Genomic DNA, 25,055 nt, shown 5'->3' on the forward strand with positions numbered 1-25,055 from the left:
ACTTGTAAGTGATGAGTAGCAGATGATTTTCTTCATAAGAGAACATTCAGAATTTTGTAACTGCAATCACTTTACCACTTGCTTGCATATAAAAGACAAATACATAACAGTTTTCATGTGTTTATGTTACAGTTTAAGTCACCGCTGCAACATAGCAACTCACATACAATGCATCAAGTTTCATACCTAAAATGTAATATATCCCACTTTACAATGGGACTTGTTTACCGAAACACATTGTGCATATGACAAATGAAATAAATCTGGTGAATAGCGCTGCAGTGTGTGACAAGTACTGGATAAAAAATCTGAAAAGCAACGTAGAAAACACTACCTGTTTATGCAATATACTATGATTGTATGCAGTTGGTTTCTAAATTTTTAATTATGTGGCATAGCAATACACAGAAAATCATTTACTGCTATTTAATACATTTCTGGGGCGGGGGGGAATGGTACCCTTATAACAAAAAATGAATATTCTATGTGTCCGTGTGTGACTTTGGTAATTCCGATGTGACATTTAAGGTTTAGTAGCAACAGTGAACAGCAGACTTGAGACAGCACTTCTATTCACCACTAAATGAGTGCAGATAAGCTGATAGTCTTTTGTGTGTGCGCACAAAAAACGCATATTCTCTAAATTAGTGTACTAAATCTGAGGTCTGCTTTGCCTTTTATTTTCAAAATTGACAAAAGTCTCAAATCTGAAATATAAATAACTTAACTGGTAAATATTTCTCACATAAAGTCCTCATGCATGGTTCATCTTCTTTCGAGAATTGGTATTTCGTGATTTTGCAGCATATCTAATGAAATATTGGCTTTTACAAAAACTTGAACATTACTTTTCCTGAAACTGTCTTTGTATTGTTTCTGTCATTAAGCACAATGTAAGCTTTCAACAATGGGTAACTGATTCTTCAAGCATAATTCATGGTGAAATAGTTCACGGGTGAACAGCCAGATGTGAATGTGCAATGGGCACAGTATTTCGACAATCAGCCACATTGCCATCGTTGGGTGTGCTGATGGTGAACTGAATGCTTAGGGACTGGTGCGGTGCTCTTCCACATCGTGTTGACACATTGCTCTAGCCACAGTTCGTGACCAGGGATGCATCCTGGTGGAATCTCTGCTGTTGCTCCACTTTCCACCAAAATCAGTTAATTGTGAGATATCTCCTTCCTCTTCTTAATCAGTGGATTCTCAGCTCTTACTAAAGACTGGTCAGCAGTTCCCATACCCAATCTCAATAATCCTTTAATGACACAGTTCCCTAAGTTAGAAGTCTGTGTAGTATGATCATAATACATTCCATACGATTCCGATAGGCAATGTTCTGCAACTGCTGACTTGTTATGCTGCTGCAGTGTGGTGTTCTATTAGTGTTCTCATCAAGCATGTTCAGCAGTATGCATCATCTTACCTATGTACACTGATCAGCCAGAACATTATGACCGCCGACCTACTGTCGATATAAACTCATCCAGGCGATAGCAGCATCACCTGGCGCAGAATGACTGATAGTCAGACACTTGCACGGTACAAATATTGTCAGTGATCGTACTGTCTATGTGTAGAATGGGAATGCACGTGATCTATCCAAGTTATATCCAGGGCAGATTGTGATGGCCTGGAGGCTTGGTACAAGCATTTTGAAAACTGCACGACTTGTTGAATGTTCAAGGAATGCTGTGGTAAGTTTCTTAAACATGTGGCGAAACCAAGGTGAAAACACGTCCAGGCGTCATAGGGTTTGGCGGCCACCCTTTATTACAGATGTCAGACTTTGTAGGCTGGGCATACTGGTTGGTTAGTTTGGGGGTGGGACAGTAGTGCCACAGGGAAATGTGATAGGACCGCTCTTATTTTCTATATGCATAAATGATTTGGCAGACAAGGTGAGCATCAGTCTGCTGTTTGCTGATGACACTGTGGAGTATGGGAAGATGTCATTGTTGAGTAATTGTAGGAGGATATAAGATGATTTTGAGAAAATTTATAGTTGGTGTGATGAATGGCAGCTAGTTCCAAATGTAGGAAAATGTAAGTTAATGTAGATGAGTAAGAGAAATACTCCAGTATTGTTCAGATACAGCATTAGCACTGTGCTGCTAATGTGGTCACTTCAATTAAATATTTATCTGTAATGTTGCAAAGTGATACGAGATGGAATGCGGACATAAGGACTGCAGTAGAAGGCAATGGTCGATTATGATTTAGTAGAAGAATTTTAGAAAAGTGTGGTTCATCTGTAAAGAAGACTGCATATAGAACAGAAGTATGACCCATACTTGGCTACTACTCGAATCTTTGGGATACCCAGTAGGTCAGATTAAAGAAAGGCATCAAAGCAATTCAGACCAGGATGTTAGATTTGTTACTGGTAGGTTCGATCAGCATGTGAATATCACAGCGTGTCCCTGGTGGGAAGACTATGTTCTTTTCACAGAATACTATCAACAAAATGTAGAGAATCAGCATTTGGACCTGACTGCAGATTGATTCAACTGCCGCTGACGTACATTTCATATAAGGACCATAAAGATCAAGTAAGAGAAATTAGGGCTCTTTCAGAGGCTTATAGATAGTCGTTTTTCCCTCACCACATTTAATAATGGAACAGCTAAGGAAATGACTAGTAGCTACTCACCGTATGGAGTAGGTATGTAGATGTACATCCATATTTGGTAACACTACAGAATGAAGATAGAACCAACAAGATAGTAGAAGCAGAACTGAAATATATGCATGCATTCCAGGAAGACTTCTGGTTGGGTAGCTGACTGAAATAGGTGAATCGATAGAAATCGAATGATGTTGACATGCAGTGATCGCTTGCTAGTCGCTAACAATAACATTATGTTTAAGGCCTCGCTAAAAATAACATTATGTTTAAGGCCAGTAACATTATGTTTAAGGCCACTATCTCTACAAAACCAAAGGCAAAAGGGTGAATTAATGATAGCTGAAATGTTGAGTGTAATTGAGTTTGAAATCAACTTATTTGTTGATGTATTTGATACGTTTAATTGTGTTGTCTTATGGCTGAACAGTAGCAACTGCAAACTGATAGGCCGTACTGGTCAACATGTTACAATTTTTATCAGTTTTCAGTTACTCCCATCCTGTTCACTTAGGTACATTTTACAAAGTAGCATTTATTAGGTAGTTTGCATTTTGAGCTGGAATTTGCACAGATATTAGCATTTATCACAAATGTGAATTTTTCAGGTCCATGTTTAAAGCATATTGATGTACCAGTTAAGACATTATTTGAGCATGTGAATGTATGTTTAATTTTCTTTCTTTATTATAGACATTATTATTTAATTTGTGTAATATATCCTATGTCCACCATAACTCGTTTTTTTTTTTTTTTTTTTTTTTTTTTTAAGTAAAACTAATGATAACCCAAAGGTTGGTATGAATATTACAGCGCTTTGCTATCCATTATGATTCATTAGAAATTGTCTCCCTATTACATTTTTTATGAACAGTACTTGGTGATATGAAAAGTACAGTTGAATTTTAGTAACAACAAACCAGACTTAGTATTGTTTTCAGGAATAAGAAGTACAGAGCTTTAAAAAAGGGAATGACTGAATGGGAAAAATAAATTTAACTGTAATATTCTTGAAATATGTGATGTGATTTAAGAGTATTTTATACGAATGTGACTTAACACTCTGTGATGTTGCATTTTTCAGTATTTATTTAAACTATACTCGTAATAGAATTTGTTCTGAACTTGGAATTTATATTTTCTACAGAGGGAGGTCTGGACATATTGGCAATGTGAGTGATCGCCAAGGACAGTCCCGACCAGTGATGGCCCAAAAAATATTACAACAGAGTCGGGAAGCTGAGTCTGCACTAGCTGATGCCTTGGTAAGTGTCCCATTGTTATTTTGAGTGTATTGTGTCACTATTTTTTTTCTTTTTTGTGTGTACACCTGTGTAACATAAATATATGTGCTAAGTCTGACAGTAGTTCATAGACATGCAATTCTTTCTTTAGATTACATTTATAGAAATGGAGAAGTGCCAGAACACTCAGATGACTACTTGTGATCTAAATACTATGTTTACTTGTTGGTATAAAAATTCCCTTTTTGAAACATGCTGAGTAAAAATCAAAGCATAATTTTGCACTCACTTAAAAAAGGAACTGAATATTTTTTATAAGCCTTAAGGCTACATATATTTTTTTTGGCAACACACGTAACTACGAGGAAACTGAACATAAAGTTTTCAGCATTATGAAAACTGGCATGGAATACACAGAAATAAAAGCAATTCATTCTCTTCAGTTTCACTCTTACTGTTCGTATTCTTGTAAGTCAAAAATTTACAAAAACATTATTTTTGAAATTGACATTTTGCAGATAAGGTAACTTAGTATTATTGTTTTACCAAATTTCTAGAATAACTAATGAAAATGTAGAGGTAACAACTCACCAAATAGTAGAAGCGTTAATTGTCTTTCATGCATTCTAAGAGTGTTACAGTAGAACCCTCATATATCTTAACTCATCACACACTATGACAGTTATATGTCGTTTTGCATATCTTCAGGGTGAAGGAAGGTCAAAAGTGAAAGATTGAGACATGCAGTAGTACAGAAAAATGTATATAGGAGGTGCTGGCAGATACAAAGTTTGACAGTTAGTCCTCTAAAGCAGTGAACATAGTGGTGAACCTGAGAAGTTAGAGAACATTACTAAACTGCAGAAAAGAGAGAATTTGTGTGTGTGTGTGTGTGTGTGTGTGTGTGTGTGTGTGTGTGTGTGTGTGTGTGTGTGTGTGTGTGTGTACCTCTAAAATAAATGTGACTGGAAAACACTCTGAGAATGTAATGTTGATGAGACTAAAATTCTGTAAATAATTTGACAGGGTCCAGAAGAATAGAGGGCAGAGCGATGTAGTGAGAATGTCATGTTGATGAGACTAAACTAAATGATTTGACAGGGTCCAGGAGAATGGAGGCCAGAGAGATGTGGTGAGAGCTGTGCAGTTGAAATGGGAAATAAGAAATATAATGTTGTTCAGGTAGTTAAGGGGAAAGGAAAACCTAATTTTGAAGGGGGACTGGAATTTGACAGTAGTAAAGAGAAGAGAAGGAAAAATAGAAAGAAAGAAAGAAGAAAAAAAAGATGAATATGTACTGGGAAAAGGAATGAAAGAGTAAGGCACCTGGTAAAATTTTGGACACAGCATAATTTAAACATTCTTAACACTTGGTTTAAGAATCGTAAGGTTCAAACGTAGTATGTGTTCCAAAATCCTGCTGCAAATCAACATTAGTGGTATGGGTCTGTAATTCACTGGATTACTCATACTCTTACTCCAGTATTGGTGTGACCTTTGCAACTTTCCAGTCTGTAGGTTAGGATATTTTGGCAAGTGAGTGGTTGTATATGATTGTTAAGCATGGAGCTATTATATCAGCATACTCTAATTGGTATACAATCTGGACTGGAGGACTTTATTAAGTGATTTAGCTTTTTTTGCTACACTGATGATATCGACATCTAAGTTACTCATGTTGGCAGGAGCTCTTGATTCGAATTCTGGAAAACTTATGTTATCTTCTTTGGTAAAGGAATTTCAGAAAACTGTATTTTAACTCCATCTTACTGGCACTGTCATTGACAACATGACCTTCACTATCGTGCATTGAAGGTGTTGATAGTGTCTTGCCGCTGGTGTACCTCCAGTATGACCAGAGTCTCTCTGGATCTTCTACCACATGTCAAAACAGAGTTTTGTTGTGAAAACTATTAAAATCACCTTGCATTGAAGCTCACCCTAAATTTCAAGCTTCTGTAAAACATCACCAACCTTGGAGATTTTGCATTCTTTTAAATTTGGGATGCTTTTTTGTTGCTTGTGCGACAGTGTTCTGACCTGTTTTTTGTATTATTGGAGTTTATTTCCATCTGCTATTAATTTGTTTGGTATAAATCTCTCTGTTGCTTTGATACCATTCCTTCGAATATAAGCTACATGTGGTCTACACTTTTATAGTTAGTTCATCGAAAATGGAGGCTGTCCCTTAAGAAAGCGTCGGGCGAATTTTTTCCGCTTTTTAAATAGGTATATTTTGTGTTTATTCTTGTTAGGTTTGGGTGTTGCGGTATTCAGTCTCGCTACAACGACCTTGCATTCACTGTACCCTGAATTCATCACAATGCTCCCAATTTGATCAGGGTTATTTGCTGCTAAGATGTCAAGTGTGTTTTCACCTCCATTCACACTTTTAGTGGGCTCCTGAACTAATTGTTTAAAATAATTTTCGAACAAACAATTTAGTACAGTTTCGGCCAATGTTTTGTATCTGCCACTGACTTCAAATATGTTATTTTGCTAACATATTGAGGTTAGACAGAAGTCACCAACAAGTATAATTGTATGAGTGGGGTACCTGTTCGAAAGAAGACTGCTTTGAACTGTTCAGCAGCTGTATCATCTGACTTTGGAGGTCAGTAAAGGAACCAATTATTAATTTATTCTAGTTGTTGAGTATAACCTCTACATATACTAACTCACAGGAACTATCTACTTCGTTGTTGTTGTTGTTGTTGTTGTTGTTGTTGTGGTCTTCAGTCCGGAGACTGGTTTGATGCAGCTCTCCATGCTACTTTATCCTGTGCAAGCTTCTTCATCTCCCAGTACCTACTGCAGCCTACATCCTTCTGAATCTGCTTAGTGAATTCATCTCTTGGTCTCTCTCTATGATTTTTACCCTCCACGCTGCCCTCCATTACTAAATGGTGATCCCTTGATGCCTCAAAACATGTCCTACCAACCGATCCCTTCTTCTGGTCAAGTTGTGCCACAAACTCCTCTTCTCCCCAATTCTATTCAATACCTCCTCATTAGTTATGTGATCTAACCATATAATCTTCAGCATTCTTCTGTAGCACCACATTTCGAAAGCTTCTATTCTCTTCTTGTCCAAACTTCGTTAGACTACTTCTAACAGTAACCACCAACTGTATTTAAATGTATCCTCTCTGAACAACGTCAGGTCTTTTGTAATAATTTTGGCTGAATTTTTCTGTTGTTTACCTAGAACGAATTGTGCTTCAGTGCTTTCTAGCCCCTGGTTCTTTTGTTCTTTCCCAACACAACTACGACAATTTACTAATATAATACCTACGGTTCCTATGTCAACCCTTGTTCTGTGCCTGGCCATCACTCTTCAAAATTGAAACTTATTTTGTCTTTCCCTGAGGCCCTCTAACCTAAAAAATCACCCAGTCCAATCCACACGCGTGCACCCCCCTTCCTCCCCACTCAACACTTTCTGTGTTCAGTGGACCTCTGACCTGCCCACCATCCTGTGGTGCAACTCGAGGCTCCTCCAGTCTACATGGTTACAGAACTGTCGGAGCCTCTGATTCAGACCCTTCACTCAGCTCTGTATCAAAGGTCTATAATTGAAGGTCAACAGTCAACCCTGTAGATGATGCTACAAATGGTGATCTCTGCCATCATCTTGCAAGTAAGACCGGCAGTCTGTACCATTTCTTCTAGCCACCTGAAACCAGAGAGAATCTCTTCTGATCCAAAGCAACATTTATTGTTGGTACGTACATGAGCCACCACCTACATCCTTTACTTTTTGTGGCATTCAGAAGGACCCATGCCACCTCTTGGGTGACTCCGCCAGGTATGCACACAGAGTGCCCACTGGATTTCTTCCCATCCATGGTAGCCATGTCCCTAATGGGTGCCATTACGTGCCTAACATTAGAGCTTCCAACGGCTGTTGATCCTACCCTCTGCAACCTTGCAGGTTGAGAGGCTTCCTCTAGAACAGGGCAAGCAACTACGTGTGGCTCAGGATGTGTATCAGCTGTAGATAGTACCATGATCCTGTTTGCCAGACAAAGCAGAGAGGTATTTTGATCAGTCTCCCCTCCCATCTCAGAAAGTCTTTCATTGCCTGTCACACCTTGGGATGACCTCCCATTCAGCCACTGGTGAGGGGTCAACCTCAGTGTGGGCAATAACAGGGACATCAACAGTAGTGGACCAGTCGAGGGACACATGGAATGTGCTGGACATACTATAGATCCCCACTTTCAGCCCTCCGCAGTGACGCCCATCGGCAGCAGCCTCAAGCTGAGTGACTGAAGACAGCACCGCATTGAGCTTTGAGTGAAGGTTCACCAATTCAACTTGCATACAAATACAGCAGTCCCAGTTCATATCCACACTGGACTACATTACATAGTCCCTATTCACACTACACTACCCAGGTATTAAAATGCTATACTGTGTATAGTAAGTACCCAAATATGCAATGTTGTTGTTGTTGTTGTGGTCTTCAGTCCTGAGACTGGTTTGATGCAGCTCTCCATGCTACTCTATCCTGTGCAAGCTTTTTCATCTCCCAGTACCTACTGCAACCTACATCCTTCTGAATCTGCTTAGTGTATTCATCTCTTGGTCTCCCTCTACGATTTTTACCCTCCACGCTGCCCTCCAATACTAAATTGGTGATCCCTTGATGCCTCAGAACATGTCCTACCAACCGATCCCTTCTTCTGGTCAAGTTGCGCCACAAACTTCTCTTCTCCCCAATCCTATTCAATACTTCCTCATTAGTTATGTGATCTACCCATCTAATCTTCAGCATTCTTCTGTAGCACCACATTTCGAAAGCTTCTATTCTCTTCTTGTCCAAACTATTTATCGTCCATGTTTCACTTCCATACATGGCTACACTCCATACAAATACTTTCAGAAATGACTTCCTGACACTTAAATCAATACTGGATGTTAACAAATTTCTCTTCTTCAGAAACGCTTTCCTTGCCATTGCCAGCCTACATTTTATATCCTCTCTACTTCGACCATCATCAGTTATTTTGCTCCCCAAATAGCAAAACTCCTTTACTACTTTAAGTGCCTCATTTCCTAATCTAATTCCCTCAGCATCACCCGACTTAATTAGACTACATTCAATTATCCTTGTTTTGCTTTTGTTGATGTTCATCATATATCTTCCTTTCAAGACACTGTCCATTCCATTCAACTGCTCTTCCAAGTCCTTTGCTGGCTCTGACAGAATTACAATGTCATCGGCGAACCTCAAAGTTTTTATTTCTTCTCCATGAATTTTAATACCTACTCCGAATTTTTCTTTTGTTTCCTTTACTGCTTGCTCAATATACAGATTGAACAACATCGGGGAGAGGCTACAACCCTGTCTTACTCCCTTCCCAACCACTGCTTCCCTTTCATGTCCCTCGACTCTTATAACTGCCATCTGGTTTCTGTACAAATTGTAAATAGCCTTTCGCTCCCTGTATTTTACCCCTGCCACCTTTAGAATTTGAAAGAGAGTATTCCAGTCAACATTGTCAAAAGCTTTCTCTAAGTCTACAAATGCTAGAAACGTAGGTTTGCCTTTCCTTAATCTTTCTTCCAAGATAAGTCGTAAGGTCAGTATTGCCTCACGTGTTCCAATGTTTCTACGGAATCCAAACTGATCTTTCCCGAGGTTGGCTTCTACTAGTTTTTCCATTCGTCTGTAAAGAATTCGTGTTAGTATTTTGCAGCTGTGACTTATTAAGCTGATAGTTCGGTAATTTTCACATCTGTCAACACCTGCTTTCTTTGGGATTGGAATTATTATATTCTTCTTGAAGTCTGAGGGTATTTCGCCTGTCTCATACATCTTCCTCACCAGATGGTAGAGTTTTGTCAGGACTGGCTCTCCCACGGCCGTCAGTAGTTCCAATGGAATATTGTCTACTCCGGGGGCTTTGTTTCGACTCAGGTCTTTCAGTGCTCTGTCAAACTCTTCACGCAGTATCATATCTCCCATTTCATCTTCATCTACATCCTCTTCCATTGCCATAATATTGTCCTCAAGTACATCGCCCTTGTATAGACCCTCTATATACTCCTTCCACCTTTCTGCTTTCCCTTCTTTGCTTAGAACTGGGTTTCCATCTGAGCTCTTGATATTCATACAAGTCGTTCTCTTATCTCCAAAGGTCTCTTTAATTTTCCTGTAGGCGGTATCTATCTTACCCCTAGTGAGATAGACCTCTACATCCTTACATTTGTCCTCTAGCCATCCCTGCTTAGCCATTTTGCACTTCCTGTCGATCTCATTTTTGAGACGTTTGTATTCCTTTTTGCCTGTTTCACTTACTGCATTTTTATATTTTCTCCTTTCATCAGTTAAATTCAATATTTCTTCTGTTACCCAAGGATTTCTACTAGCCCTCGTCTTTTTACCTACTTGATCCTCTGCTGCCTTCACTACTTCATCCCTCAAAGCTACCCATTCTTCTTCTACTGTATTTATTTCCCCCATTCCTGTCAATTGCTCCCTTATGCTCTCCCTGAATCTCTGTACAACCTCTGGTTCTTTTAGTTTATCCAGGTCCCATCTCCTTAAATTCCCACCTTTTTGCAGTTTCTTCAGTTTTAGTCTACAGGTCATAACCAATAGACTGTGGTCAGAGTCCACATCTGCCCCTGGAAATGTCTTACAATTTAAAACCTGGTTCCTAAATCTCTGTCTTACCATTATATAATCTATCTGATACCTTTTAGTATCTCCAGGGTTCTTCCATGTATACAACCTTCTTTCATGATTCTTAAACCAAGTGTTAGTTATGATTATGTTATGCTCTGTGCAAAATTCTACCAGGCGGCTTCCTCTTTCATTTCTGTCCCCCAATCCATATTCACCTACTATGTTTCCTTCTCTCCCTTTTCCTACACTCGAATTCCAGTCACCCATGACTATTAAATTTTCGTCTCCCTTCACAATCTGAATAATTTCTTTTATTTCATCATACATTTCTTCAATTTCTTCGTCATCTGCAGAGCTAGTTGGCATATAAACTTGTACTACTGTAGTAGGTGTGGGCTTCGTATCTATCTTGGCCACAATAATGCGTTCACTATGCTGTTTGTAGTAGCTTACCCGCATTCCTATTTTCCTATTCATTATTAAACCTACTCCTGCATTACCCCTATTTGATTTTGTGTTTATAACCCTGTAGTCACCTGACCAGTAGTCTTGTTCCTCCTGCCACCGAACTTCACTAATTCCCACTATATCTAACTTCAACCTATCCATTTCCCTTTTTAAATTTTCTAACCTACCTGCCCGATTAAGGGATCTGACATTCCACGCTCCGATCCGTAGAACGCCAGTTTTCTTTCTCCTGATAACAACATCCTCTTGAGTAGTCCCCGCCCGGAGATCCGAATGGGGGACTATTTTACCTCTGGAATATTTTACCCAAGAGGACGCCATCATCATGTAATCATACAGTAAAGCTGCATGCCCTCGGGAAAAATTACGGCTGTAGTTTCCCCTTGCTTTCAGCCGTTCGCAGTACCGGCACGGCAATGCCGTTTTGGTTATTCTTACAAGGCCAGCTCAGTCAATCATCCAGACTGTTGCCCTTGCAACTACTGAAAAGACTGCTGCCCCTCTTCAGGAACCACACGTTTGTCTGGCCTCTCAACAGATACCCCTCCATTGTGGTTGCACCTACGGTACGGCTATCTGTATCGCTGAGGCACGCAAGCCTCCCCACCAACGGCAAGGTCCATGGTTCAAATTTAAAAATTAATCTAGTAACTACCCAGATAACTGAAAATAAATCACTCCTGTTTTAAGCTCATAAAAATAATTCATAAATGAAGGATGTACTCGTCTGTCCTGCTGCGAGAACACAAAGACTGCCTCATTGACATCCTAATCAATACTTCAAAGAAATTCTCAGTACAGTCAAAGTCAATAAATACTGTGTGTACCAAACTACTTTGGTCCTTCACTTTAAGTATGTCATGTGCAAAATATGTTAGTTAGTTTTACATGACCAATGTTTTCAGAATGTACGCTGGTTGGCAGACGAGGTCATTCTCTTTGAAGTACCTCATTATGTTTAAGTTCAGACTGTCCTACAGCAGATGGATGTCAATGAAACTGAACAATAGTTTTGTGCATCACTTCTGCCGCTCATCTTGTCGATGTGCATGACGTGTGTTTTCTTCCAGCCACTGGGGACAGTCATCATCCCCCTTCCTGCAGATTCGTGATACATTATGCTTAAAAGAGAGACTGACTCAGCCACAGAATTCTTCATATAATTTTATAAGGGGTCTATTGGGTCCTGGAACTTCATTCAATAGTTAAGAAACATTTGGAAACAAGAGTTCCACATTTATGCTTTTGGTTTACTACCCTCTATTTCAATTCCTGTATCATCCATGAGTTCCTGGACACTAACTATGGTGCTGCTTACAACCTTTACATATGACCAGAATTGCATTGGATTTTTCAAGATTCTGTAGCGATAGTCATGGAAGTTTTCCCTCGTAGCCCCGTTAACAAGGAAATGTGCGTTATTCAGCATCCGTCTGTCTGTAGCCTAACATTCTGTTTTACATCTGCTGTTCAACAAATATAGATCTACATCTACGATCATAATCTGCATGATACTGTATGATGTACTTTCCATTCCACTCGCAAATAGAGCGAGGGAAAAACGACTATCTATGTGCCAAGTAGCATATGTTTCTTTAGGTTTACATAAATTGTATACCATGAAGGATCTCCTCCATCACATGCTGTTGTACTATTTGTTGCCATGAGATGTAATATACTTCCCTCATTGAGCGGGCTTCTGTAGTACTTGTTCCAAATAATTTTCGGAGAAAGCAATTAGTATTGTTTCAAAGTTTTTCTGTCATGTCAACTCCTTACAAAATTGTAATTTTCCCAACTGATTGCTGGATGATTAAAGTCTCCTGCTATGATTACAGTATGACTGGGAAATGTATGTAATACTGAGGTGAGGGGATGGTTCTGGTGGGCAACAGAGCAACTCCTAAGCTTACACTCACCCTTGAATCTGACTCTTGCCCACGCCATCTTGAATGCAGCATCAGTTTTTATCTCAGTGAAATTTCTTGCCTACTGTGATGAATACACCACCTCAATTTACCACTAACCTATCCTTTCGATATACACTTTGATTTACCCTGAAACTCATACTGCTGTGCATTAACAGCTGATCACTAAGATTGTAATTGTCTTTTTCTGAGGGGGACATTTCTTCAGATCTTAGACTAAAACTTCAAGGCCTCCTATAGCTATCATTATCTTAAACTGGATCAGTAATCAAATTGAAATAATAATAATAATAATTATTATAATAATAGTAGTTAACAATAGCTTGTGTGCACCCTGCACCCAATCAGCAACTTGTGTAGCAGCCTCTGATGTGTAGCACACCCCTTATCAATTTAGGAAAACTCTACAGTTCTCAATCTGCTGGCCCAAGTGTTGGAAGTCTCAGCCTAACTTGTTGCATAACCATTGAAATCTCTGGTTCAAACCTAGCACTCAGCTAAGAATCAGATGGCAGCAATCAGTTCTGAGGGCAGCGCTGCATATTGTCATTGCAGTTCCATGAACAGGATGTGTCTTCTCACTTCTATCTGGTGGTCGCTAGAATGACCAAAGTACAACCTTGGAATTGACAAGTAATGATAGATTCAGTATTTCCTGGAAAGGAGTCAGTATCCCTGGGAGAGGATAGTGCATAAGGCACTTTGGTGAATCTTGTATGTTTCTCTCTCTGTCAAAAGCCAACCCAGAAAACCCCTTAAAGCAGCTTCTAGTCAACTGACAGCAGTTAGAACAATTTCCATATGTTTAGAAATATTAACTGGCTGAGTCTGGGCCTGTTAATAGCGTTTACTATGGGGCTGCAGTGTCTCTCTTGCAATATTTTTTTTCTGTTTAGCAAATAAATTACTTAAAATTAGGGGTGCAGCTTCACTTTTAACTTTTGGATCTGTTGCACTTCAAAAATTAGAAGTTCTGTTTAAGAACTGAAGTGTTTTCAGCCGGTATTTGATTTGTTTTATGATGATAAAGAAATTGTAATCAAATTTTCTGATTCTTTCAAGCTGTTGGAACTTTCTGTCTCAAACTTCTGTTTTGTCATAATTATGCTCACTAATCGACCCATATAACAAGGTTTGAAAAAAGCAGACCTTTATGACTGCTACAGGCAGTATGTACTGTTATTGAGAGGAAAAATGAATGGAATGCAATTTGATATTTATAGTAGCAGAAAAAAAGTATAAACATATTCAAATTATGTAAGTACCTACACTCCAAGTGCTTCTGATAAAATCTGTAGAATGCACAACTGTAGCTTGCAGCTATTGATATACTATGAAATATGTTGTACACCTCACTCAAACTTCTAAAATTCCTCAAAACAGGTTCTTTAATTAAAATAGATGTAAACTGAAATTATGATTGTTCAAGTTAGGATGCTACTACCAAAGTTTATAGAATGCTTAAAGTGTGGTTTACAACCGATGAATTACATATTCTGATATAAACAGTTATAGTTAGTGTGGTTAAGGCATTAACACCATGTTCAGTTTGTACATAAAAAATGTTAGGCTCTTGATATTCGAAGCAAACTTATCTGCCACACGTGATCTCATCACAAAGAAAAACTGGAAGTGGATTTAAGTATATTGAAGAAGATAAAGTGGTGACTGTAAATTTATTTACTGCAACAACCTAATGAGGTTTTGGAAAGAATCCACATAATGAGGAAAGAGATACACCTACGTCAGACAATGTGTGTGTCTGTCATCAGGGCAACCAAACCTAAATATTTTGTGACACTCCTAAAATGAGTTGTTGTCATCTTACAGCCCTTATCTAGTCTTGTGCGATTCCTTTCTCTTTACAAAAGTAAACAAAATGTTCAGCCGACATGGTTTTGACCCTCTCAAAAGTGATGGTGTTTGCTTGGATAAAAATATCTAGGTTAATATCTTAGGAAGGTATATTGTGATTTTGAGAGGACCAGTAAACATATGTGAAGGAGAGGACTTAATGGTTTGCTGTTAAGGTTTTGGAGAACCAGTAATTTGCGTTACTTTCTCAGAACATTCATTGTAATTGTTGTACATTTAAGTGTTAAAATACTTTATACGGCTATTCTTACATCAGCAACTTTCTTACTTCCAAACAGACATTCGACTCAGTTGACGGAAATGAAGTTGGCAGCCGAGTACCACTCAGCCGCAAGGCATATAGATCGTTTGATGATCATTCAGATGACAGTGAGACATCCAGTGTGTGTTCAGAGCGATCTCTTGATTGCTACAGGAGGTCTGGTGATGTAAGTTTTATATTTGTAAGTTTTATATTTTTCTGCTCGTCTTTCGTAGCATTTGAAGGAAAATGTCTGTTTCAATTGTCAGCTTTAAAGAATTATTAAGAGTAACCTTTTAGTAGTACCAGTATTTACAAAATATATTCAAAATATTCTGTACTTAATTATTGTATGAGAGTTCAGTGAGAGTGGGAAAAGGGAGAACAGGATGACTAACACAGAAAAATGATCTAAAACTAGGAAGTGGAGTATCTCCATTGCTTTTCATTGTGATGATGGATAATATATGTAATGTCACAAGTGACAATAGGGATAGGTGAGAGAATAACAACAAAATTGTTTGCTGAAAATTTAATGGTTCTGGGGACCAATTAGAAGGAATTGCAGAAGCAAGTAAACCACCCATCTGCAGGAGACTGTACTTTAACTATGTAAAACGTAGAAACTTGGGCTTATAGCACTATCTATTATGATTTTTATAGTACCACTACACCCTAGAGTCAGTTGCTTCACTCTGAAAGTGGCCATTTGTCTATGGCAACTATCCTAAGTTGACTGGGGTTGCCTACACCCAAGGGTGTCAAGTTAGATCGAGTCTGCGAAATTTAAATGCATTTTATTTCAAGTATGTGCACTTTGTTTTATCATGTCTTCTCCCCTTCTTTTCTTTACAATAGATGTTCTGTTCTAATAATGAGATGGTGTGTAATTTGCAAACTCGACGTATATGTGATAGGTTACTTGAAGTGTACAAAAATCATTAATCTGTGACAGCTCTAAGCACTATGGGACTTACATTAATCTGTGATGAGTGTGCATGTTAAAGCTATGCAAATTTGACTGAAATTCTTTCATTTCATTATAATGAACAGGTTTCTTCTATTTTCTAATCAAAATCACTTGAATATTGTTCTTAAACAATAAAAACTTTGCTTATTTTGATGGTAACAGCTTTTTCACTTCTTCACGATAGGCATACCTTTCATTTTTCAGAATAAATATGCTTCTTTATGTAGTTGATAGTGACTGGGCCAAACATCTCACGAAATAAGCATCAAACGAAAAAAACTACAAAGAATGAAACTCGTCTAGCTTGAAGGGGGAAACCAGATGGCACTATGGTTGGCCCGTTAGATGGTGCTGCCATAGATAAAACGGATATCAACTGCGTTTTTTTCAATAGGAGCCCCCATTTTTTATTACATATTCGTGTAATACGTAAAGAAATATGAATGTTTTAGTTGAACCACTTTTTTCGCTTTGTGATAGATAGCGCTGTAATAGTCACAAACCTATAAGTACGTGGTACCACGTAACATTCCGCCAATGCGGACGGCATTTGCTTCATGATACATTACCCGTGTTAAAATGGACTGTTTACCAATTGCGGAAAACGTCAATATTGTGCTGATGTATGGTTATTGTGATCAAAATGCCCAACGGGCGTGTGCTATGTATGCTGCTCGGTATCCTGGACAACATCATCGAAGTGTCCTGACTGTTCGCTGGATAGTTACGTTATTTAAGGAAACAGGAAGTGTTTAGCCACATGTGAAACATCAACCACGACCTGCAACAAATGATGATGCTCAAATAGGTGTTTTAGCTGCTGTCACGGCTAATCCATACATCAGTAGCAGACAAATTGCGCGAGAATCGGGAATCTCAAAAACATCGGTGTTGAGAATGCTACATCAACATTGATTGCACCCATACTATATTTCTATACACCAGGCATTGCATGGTGATGACTTTGAACGTCGTGTACAGTTCTTCCACTGGCCACAAGAGAAATTACGGGATGATGACAGATTTTTTGCACGCGTTCTATTTAGCGACGAAGCGTCATTCACCAACAGCGGTAATGTAAACCGGCATAATATGCACTACTGAGCAACGGAAAATCCACGATGGGTACGACAAGTGGAACATCAGCGATCTTGGCGGATTAGTGTATGGTGCGGCATTATTGGAGGAAGGATAATTGGCCCCCATTTTATCGATGGCAATCTAAATAGTGCAATGTATGCTGATTTCCTACGTAATGTTCTACCGATGTTTCTACAAGATGTTTCACTGCATGACAGATTGGCGATGTACTTCCAACATGATGTATGTCCAGCACATAGCCCATGTGCAGTTGAAGTGGTACTGAATAGATAGCCCATGTGCAGTTGAAGTGGTACTGAATAGCATATTTCATGACAGGTGGATTGGTCGTCGAAGCACCATACCATGGCCCGCACAATTACCAGATCTGACGTCCCCAGATTTCTTTCTGTGGCGAAAGTTGAAGGATATTTGCTATCGTGATCCACCGACAGTGCCTGACAACATGCATCAGCGCATTGTCAATGCATGTGCGAACAGTACGGAAGGCGTACTACTCGCTGTTGAGAGGAATGTCGTTACACGTATTGCCAAATGCATTGAGGTTGACAGACATCATTTTGAGCATTTATTGCATTAATGTGGTATGTACAGGTAATCACGCTGTAACAGCATGCGTTCTCAGAAATGATAAGTTCACAAAGGTACATGTATCACATTGGAACAACCGAAATAAAATGTTCAAATGTACCTATGTTCTGTATTTTAATTTCAAAAACCTACCTGTTACCAACTGTTTGTCTAAAATTGTGAGCCATATGTTTGTGATTATTACAGCACCATCTATCACAAAGCGAAAAAAGTGGTCCAACTAAAACATTCATATTTCCTTACGTACTACACGAATATGTGATAAAAAATGGGGTTTCCTATTTAAAAAAATGCAGTTTGATATCCATTTGACCAATGGCAGCGCCATCTAGCGGGCCAACCATAGCGCCATCTGGTTTCCCCATTCAGTTTTGTTCTTTGTAGTTTTTTCATTTGACGCTTATTTCATGATATATTTGGCCCGGTCATGATCAGTGGACCACCCTGTATATCTCTAACTTCAGGAAACTCAGTTAAATTTTTGGCCATTTACATGATTTCTTTTAAAGAACCTTTAATGTTTTCATTTTTTTGTTGTTTTTTTTTCTTATTTTTTGATTATATAACCCATATAACTTCAAAAAGTGAGTTTTTTGAGCAGCTATAAAAGTTTTCAAGTGAAGTTGTTCAGTAGATTATTTGTTATAACAGTTTTTGTCATTGGAGTGCGATCCCCCCACCCACTACTTCCATGCCCCAATGTGTCAAGCATGTTGCTCCATAAAAGCGTATCAAGTAAGGGTTACAATAATTAGATTGATTTTTTTACTTGTTTTCTGTTCTTTTTATGATGACAGCAGGGTTTAATTGTGCTCTCTACAGAAATCTAATTTGTTTTTGTTTTTGGAGTATTTGGGTCGAAGCGAGCTTCGAGGTGTGATGGAGATCCAGTTTTTACCACCATAAACAGTTTGTTAACATTGTAGTTTTATCATCATTTTGACACTACTTTTTTTTATTATTTTTTGTTTATAGTATCACCTTTTGGTACTCAGTGTCACGAGACACTTAACAGGGTTGTATCTTTCATCATAACACACTACCACTACACCACCAGCAGTGTCACTGCCATTAATCATTACTGCTTTGAAGGTATTTGTAATGATCAGATTTATAACATTGAACACAATTGAATTAATTTAAATTTGTTGATCATCACACTTTTGAATAGTACTTGTGGAACTGTTGTCCCAAACATTTGCTGTGCTGTCATGTGAGTAGTTGACATTCCCTTTGATGGGTGTTTATGCCTGTAATATCTCTCTTCTCCCACATCAGTCTCTTCTTCTCACTGTGTAACTGCTCTTCTGCGTAATAAAGACTTTTTATATTCTCCTGCCATATATTTGCTCATTCTTTGCACATAATCATGTCCCCACAAATGTACTTTATAAGTGGTTTCCCAAATATTATGTTTGAAATTTTTATATGTGGTGACTCTTTTCTTGTGAACAAGTGTTTCCTATTGCCCTACAAGTTCTTTCTCATTTACCTTGATTTTGTTTATTTCTCATTTTGATTTCGTATTAAGCATCTAGTACTGTTGTTTAGCAATCATGTCCTTTGATTCCATATATTTCCTTATTTCATTGATGAGTGCCTATATTTCATCAGTAATTCGTGTCTTAGCCACCTCTGCCTTCAATGTTTCTAAGCTTGCCTTACCAGTGTTTGTAATTCAACTATCTGAATACTTGGCATTGCCTGCATACTCCATCTCTCTATCCATCTCCTCCTACACCCGTCTCTGCCTATCTACTCCTTCCTTCTATCTCTGTCCATCTGCTACCCCTCTCTTCTGTCCGTCTCCTCCCCACCTCTTCTGTCCGTCTCCTCCCCACCTCTTCTGTCCGTCTCCTCCCCACCTCTTCTGTCCATCTCCTCCCCACCTCTTCTGTCCGTCTCCTCCCCACCTCTTCTGTCCGTCTCCTCCCCACCTCTTCTGTCCGTCTCCTCCCCACCTCTTCTGTCCGTCTCCTCCCCACCTCTTCTGTCCGTCTCCTCCCCACCTCTTCTGTCCGTCTCCTCCCCACCTCTTCTGTCCGTCTCCTCCCCACCTCTTCTGTCCGTCTCCTCCCCACCTCTTCTGTCCGTCTCCTCCCACCTCTGTCTGTGTGCTCTTCCCCCCCTCTGTCTGTGTGCTCCTCCCCCGCTCTGTCTGTGTGCTCCTCCCCCCCCCTCTGGCTGTGTGCTCCACCCCTCTGTCTGTGTGCTCCACCCCTCTGTCTCTGTGCTCCACCCCTCTTTCTGTGTGCTCCCCCCCTGTCTGTGTGCTCCTCTCCCCCTGTCTGTGTGCTCCTCTCCCCCTGTCTGTGCGCTCCTCCCCCCTCTGTCTGTGTGCTCCCCCCCCCCCTCTGTCTGTGCGCTCCCCCCTCTGTCTGTGCGCTCCTCCCCCGCCCCTGTCTGTGCGCTCCTCCCCTCCCCCCTCTGTCTGTGCGCTCCTCCCCTCCCCCCTCTGTCTGTGCGCTCCTCCCCTCCCCCCTCTGTCTGTGCGCTCCTCCCCTCCCCCCACTGTCTGTGCGCTCCTCCCCTCCCCCCCTGTCTGTGCGCTCCTCCCCTCCCCCCTCTGTCTGTGCGCTCCTCCCCTCCCCCCTCTGTCTGTGCGCTCCTCCCCTCCCCCCTCTGTCTGTGCGCTCCTCCCCTCCCCCCTCTGTCTGTGCGCTCCTCCCCTCCCCCCTCTGTCTGTGCGCTCCTCCCCTCCCCCCTCTGTCTGTGCGCTCCTCCCCTCCCCCCTCTGTCTGTGCGCTCCTCCCCTCCCCCCTCTGTCTGTGCGCTCCTCCCCTCCCCCTTCTGTCTGTGCGCTCCTCCCCTCCCCCTTCTGTCTGTGCGCTCCTCCCCTCCCCCCTCTGTCTGTGCGCCCCTCCCCTCCCCCCTCTGACTGTGCGCCCCTCCCCTCCCCCCTCTGTCGGTCTGCTCCTCCCCTCCCCCCACTGTCGGTCTGCTCCTCCCCCCCCACTGGCGGTCTGCTCCCTCCCCCCTCTGTCGGTCTGCTCCTCCCCCCCACTGTCGGTCTGCTCCCCCCCCCCCCACCACTGTCGGTCTGCTCCTCCCCCCGTCTGTCTGCTTCTCTCCCATTTCATTCCATTTCCTCTTCTTCCTGTGTTTGTCTGTCTGGTTCCCCCCCCCCACCCTCCCCCGTATCTCCTACTCAATATCTGTCCACTACCTCCGCTATCCTTTCCCTGTTCATCTCCTCGTCTGCCCTCTTTCTGTTCATTTCTTCTTCCTCCCCCTCTCTCTCTTCATTTCCTCCTCCCTCTCTCTATACCTATATCTTCCTCCCTCTGTTTCTGTCCCTCTCCTCATCTTTCCTTTCTCTGTCCATCCCCCCCCCCCCCCCCTCCGCTTTCCATTTTTTACGTTCCCTTATCTCAGTCCATCTCCTCCACTCCTCATATCCCTCCATGGTATCACCCTCTTCTCAATAGGAGGCTGGTGTATTTTACTCCCGCAGTATCTCTTTCTAGATCGTAATTAATGTGTGTACCAAATTTGGTTGAAATTGTTCCAGGGGTTTAGGATGAGCCTTTTACCTGTAGCATTGCCCACATATGCACATATTAAATATGTTTAACATATATTTAATGTATTTTACATGTATTTATACACATATTGAGAATTTCACCCTGCAGATCAATTTTCATGCAGCTCAATAAATAGTGTCCAGGAATTTGTCTCCGTTAACTGTCATCATCATTAATATTTTTACATTATTACCATATGTATTGTTTTACAAGTAACATTCTGAGAACATGTCTGTAGAACCATCTTCCATGGCACACAGTTTTTTTAAATCCATTGATGATGCCACAACTTTAAGTGTCACAATTTTAAAATTTGACAGAAATAATAAAAAAGACCCATTTGAGTATACTTGTGTAATTAATTGTCTCAAAATAAACATGAACTTAAATGTGTTTCTCACTGGGACATGGAGACAAAATATTATAATGTGTTTTAACATGTAACAGTTGGTACACTCTTTTGTTTCTTTTCCCTGTAGAACATATCGGACATCATAAACAACTGTGCCAGCACACACTGGAATGAGCGTAAGGATGGGCTGGTCTCATTGCAAGCATATTTCCAAAATGAAAACAGACTAAGACGCGTTGAACTCCTATGAGTAACTGAAATTTTTACCAAAATGTTCATGGACTCCCATACAAAAGTAAGTTTAGACATATTAATATTTAACTTTGTCTTTCTTTTCAACAATAAAGGTTGATTTAAATTTTATTTTATTTAGACTTAGAATTGATGTTTTGAACAATTGTATTTTTGTTGTATCCATGTTCAATTCAAAACACTTTGTTTATACTAACTGCTTTCTTTTAAGTTGTATTTATGAACTGAGTTAGATTGCATCTTGTGTGTATAGTCAGGTGACAGGAATAATGTCCCTTGACACTACCCACACTTGGAGCGCATCGTGTGGGGGGAGCCTAGGAATTTGTAAATATTGCCATAGGGCACTACCATAAAGATCCAATCTCATCTACCATGAGGATCCAATCTCATTAACTCTTATATAATGTACAATGCTATTTCGAGGAAGAAAGGGATAATGATGGACCATTTACACTGTCTTCAGAAGTCATAGAATGAGTAGCTGCTGCTCTGAAAACTGAAGCGACCTCTGTAAGGATAAAAATGAGGGAGAGAGTACTGGAGATCTGGAGGAACCAACTGCTGCTATTTTGACTCCATGGTAGTGCATGCTGCTAAAACAGTAGAACTGGATAATGTTAAGGAGGGTGCACTTCAGGGACCTGTGAGACTATTACATGCAGAAAGAATATCCTACCCAGAAGAAGCTGCTTCTCTCACTACAAGGCAGCGAGTTGAGTTGTTTTCCAGAGAAAAAACTCAGCCTTTTAGTGATACTAAAAAAGTAGTGCAGACATTAAAAAATCATTTGATTGGACAAAATGTTGGTAAGTGCTGGTCGTTCCCTACTGACTCTGTGGAATTATGACATCACATGAGGAACGATGAAAGCTCCAGTTGGAAAAGGCAGTCAGCTCAATCTTTTACATGCTGGAGCAATTGGTGGGTTTGTTCCAAATGCTTTTATTATCCTCCACAGTTTTTTACATCAAAGAAATCGGGGGGGACTAGCGCATATAAATGTCAGCAAAAAAATTTAAAGAGTGGTTCTTCCAAAAATAAGAACTTCCTGTAATATAATGCACCATACCACTTAGTGCAGTTAAGTAGAGCCCCTACATGCTGCAGCATCAGGAAGAATGACATTATGGATGGGCTAGGAAGAACTGCAAAGATTCATTTGATAGGGAAATGAAGAAGTCAGAACTGCTGTCATTCTTGAAAGAGCATAAATCACGTAATACCGTTTATGAAATTGACAAAATTACTGAATACAATGGTCATATGTTCCAACTTCCACCTTAGTACTGCCGTTTCAATGCAAATAGAACTTTTGTCACCTCAGTTGAAATCATATGTTGCAGACTAAAATAAAACTCTTAAAATTAAAAGATGTCGAATTTTCTGCGTGTGAAGTATTGGGCAGTATCACGATCATCAGTTGACTGCACAGCAGCAAGGAGAGCTCCACCTACCAACCCAAGGGAGCCAATGGGTCTGATGATGGTTTTATAGAAAAAACCGAAACCGGTTACCCATTAAAACAGACGTGATCAAGACTGAACTTTAATCTAAATGAAACAATACTGTCTAACGTACGTGGTACATCTGGGAAGAGGCATGACAACAAGAAGGTGCTCTGTAACAAAGAGTGGAAGAGGTTATAATAAGATTAGGGGATGATAGCAGCAGCAGTGAAGATGGGGACAATGACATAGGAGATGTGGATAATGATGACACTCTTTGAAGACTGTGGAGAGTGCCCTTTTACATAGCTGCGGGTAAGAGATGAATCTATGCATTCAAATACTGAAACATTGTAATCTTTACTTTTCCACAGCATATATTTCCAAACTTTCTCTTTATAACAACAAAGAGAGTATGTTTTGATCCTCTGAGGTTATTAGCATTTTTTTTTTCACACTTCACTAGTATCGTATTGTAACAAACCTACAATTATCTGGTGTGATATTCAGTCAGACGACTGACATGGTGTAACAACAAACAGCCGCATAATAGCATTGGCAACATTTCCGTTGGCTGTCACAGATTTTCTTTCAGTGACCCAGTTATACCTCTACAGTTCCCAAGCAGTCTTACCTCAATTTATGGTGGAGAGTACTTTGGTATCACTATAATTTGCATACTTTCATGTTCCATTTGCAAATTATGCACAAATGGATGATTATTGGTAAGCCTCTGCATGAGTTTGCATTTCTCCACCATTCCTGGCACAGTCATTTTGCGGTGTGTGTGTGTGTGTGTGTGTTTGTTTGTGTGTGTGTGTGTGTGTGTGTGTGTGTGTGAGAGAGAGAGAGAGAGAGAAGAAAAGAAAAGAAGTTTGTGCAGGGGGAAGGAGGGGGGGGGGGCAGAAAAGGAGAAAGGATTATGTAGGTGATCTGGTGGATAGAAGGCTTCTTTGGGAATAAGGAAGGGGATAGTCAGGTGGACAACAAGGACTAATTAAGGCTGAGTCCAGGGAACGAAGGAATTAGTGGTGTATATGGAGTATGGAGGGGGACTGCTCATCATTACAGAGAAACAAACAAATGAACACTCTCACCCTTCCCTACTACTGGGTTCCACCCAGAACTGGAGCTAATGAATCTGTTCTCCACCAAGATTTTGCATACTTCTTGTCACACTCTGAAGTAATAACCCCTACCACTGTCTGATATTCCAACATGCACACAATGGACACGACATCCTTTTCTTCCCAACTCCAATCTTGTTCCCAATCCCTCTGTATCAGGCTCATATCCTTTCAATAAACTTGCATCCAAAACCTATTCCTTACATCCTCCTCCCACCACCTATTCCAGTCCTGTCACAGGCATCTCCTACCCCATCAGCAGCAGGGCCACTTTTGGAAGCAGCTGTATGATCTATGAACTTAGCTGGAACCACTGTGTCACATTCTATGTGGGCATGATCACCAACTAGCTGTCTGTCTAATTGAATGGCCACTGCGAAACTGTGGTCTAGAGACAGCTGGACCACCTAGTTGCTGAGCATGCTGTCCAACACTATGTGCTTGACCTCAGCAACTGCTTTGCAGTCTCTGACTTGTGGATTCTTCCCACCAACACCAGCTTTTGTGAATAGCACACGTGAGAACTCTCCGTGCAACATATCCTCCGTCGTGCCGTTGACCTTCACTAATCCCTTTCCCTGCACCTGTCTATCCTCTTCCCAGCTCCCACTCCAGCCCTGCACACACCTTACATCCTTGCAGAATGTCTGTATAGACCTTTCCCCTTC

General features: G+C 40.4%; 1 protein-coding gene across 1 annotated transcript in view; it reads left to right on the forward strand.

The window, feature by feature from the left end:
* The window catches only part of LOC126449166 (CLIP-associating protein 1-like), a 292,116-nt gene that overhangs the window by 211,504 nt on the left and 55,557 nt on the right, over positions 1–25,055 (forward strand). Inside the window, 3 exon segments of the mRNA XM_050091012.1 lie at positions 3,777–3,894; positions 15,060–15,209; positions 21,688–21,855. Of these exon segments, the coding sequence (XP_049946969.1) occupies positions 3,777–3,894; positions 15,060–15,209; positions 21,688–21,855 (436 nt within the window).

The sequence above is a fragment of the Schistocerca serialis genome, unplaced genomic scaffold (genome assembly GCF_023864345.2).
Source record: "Schistocerca serialis cubense isolate TAMUIC-IGC-003099 unplaced genomic scaffold, iqSchSeri2.2 HiC_scaffold_710, whole genome shotgun sequence".
In the NCBI taxonomy this organism is placed as follows: Eukaryota; Metazoa; Arthropoda; class Insecta; order Orthoptera; family Acrididae; genus Schistocerca; species Schistocerca serialis.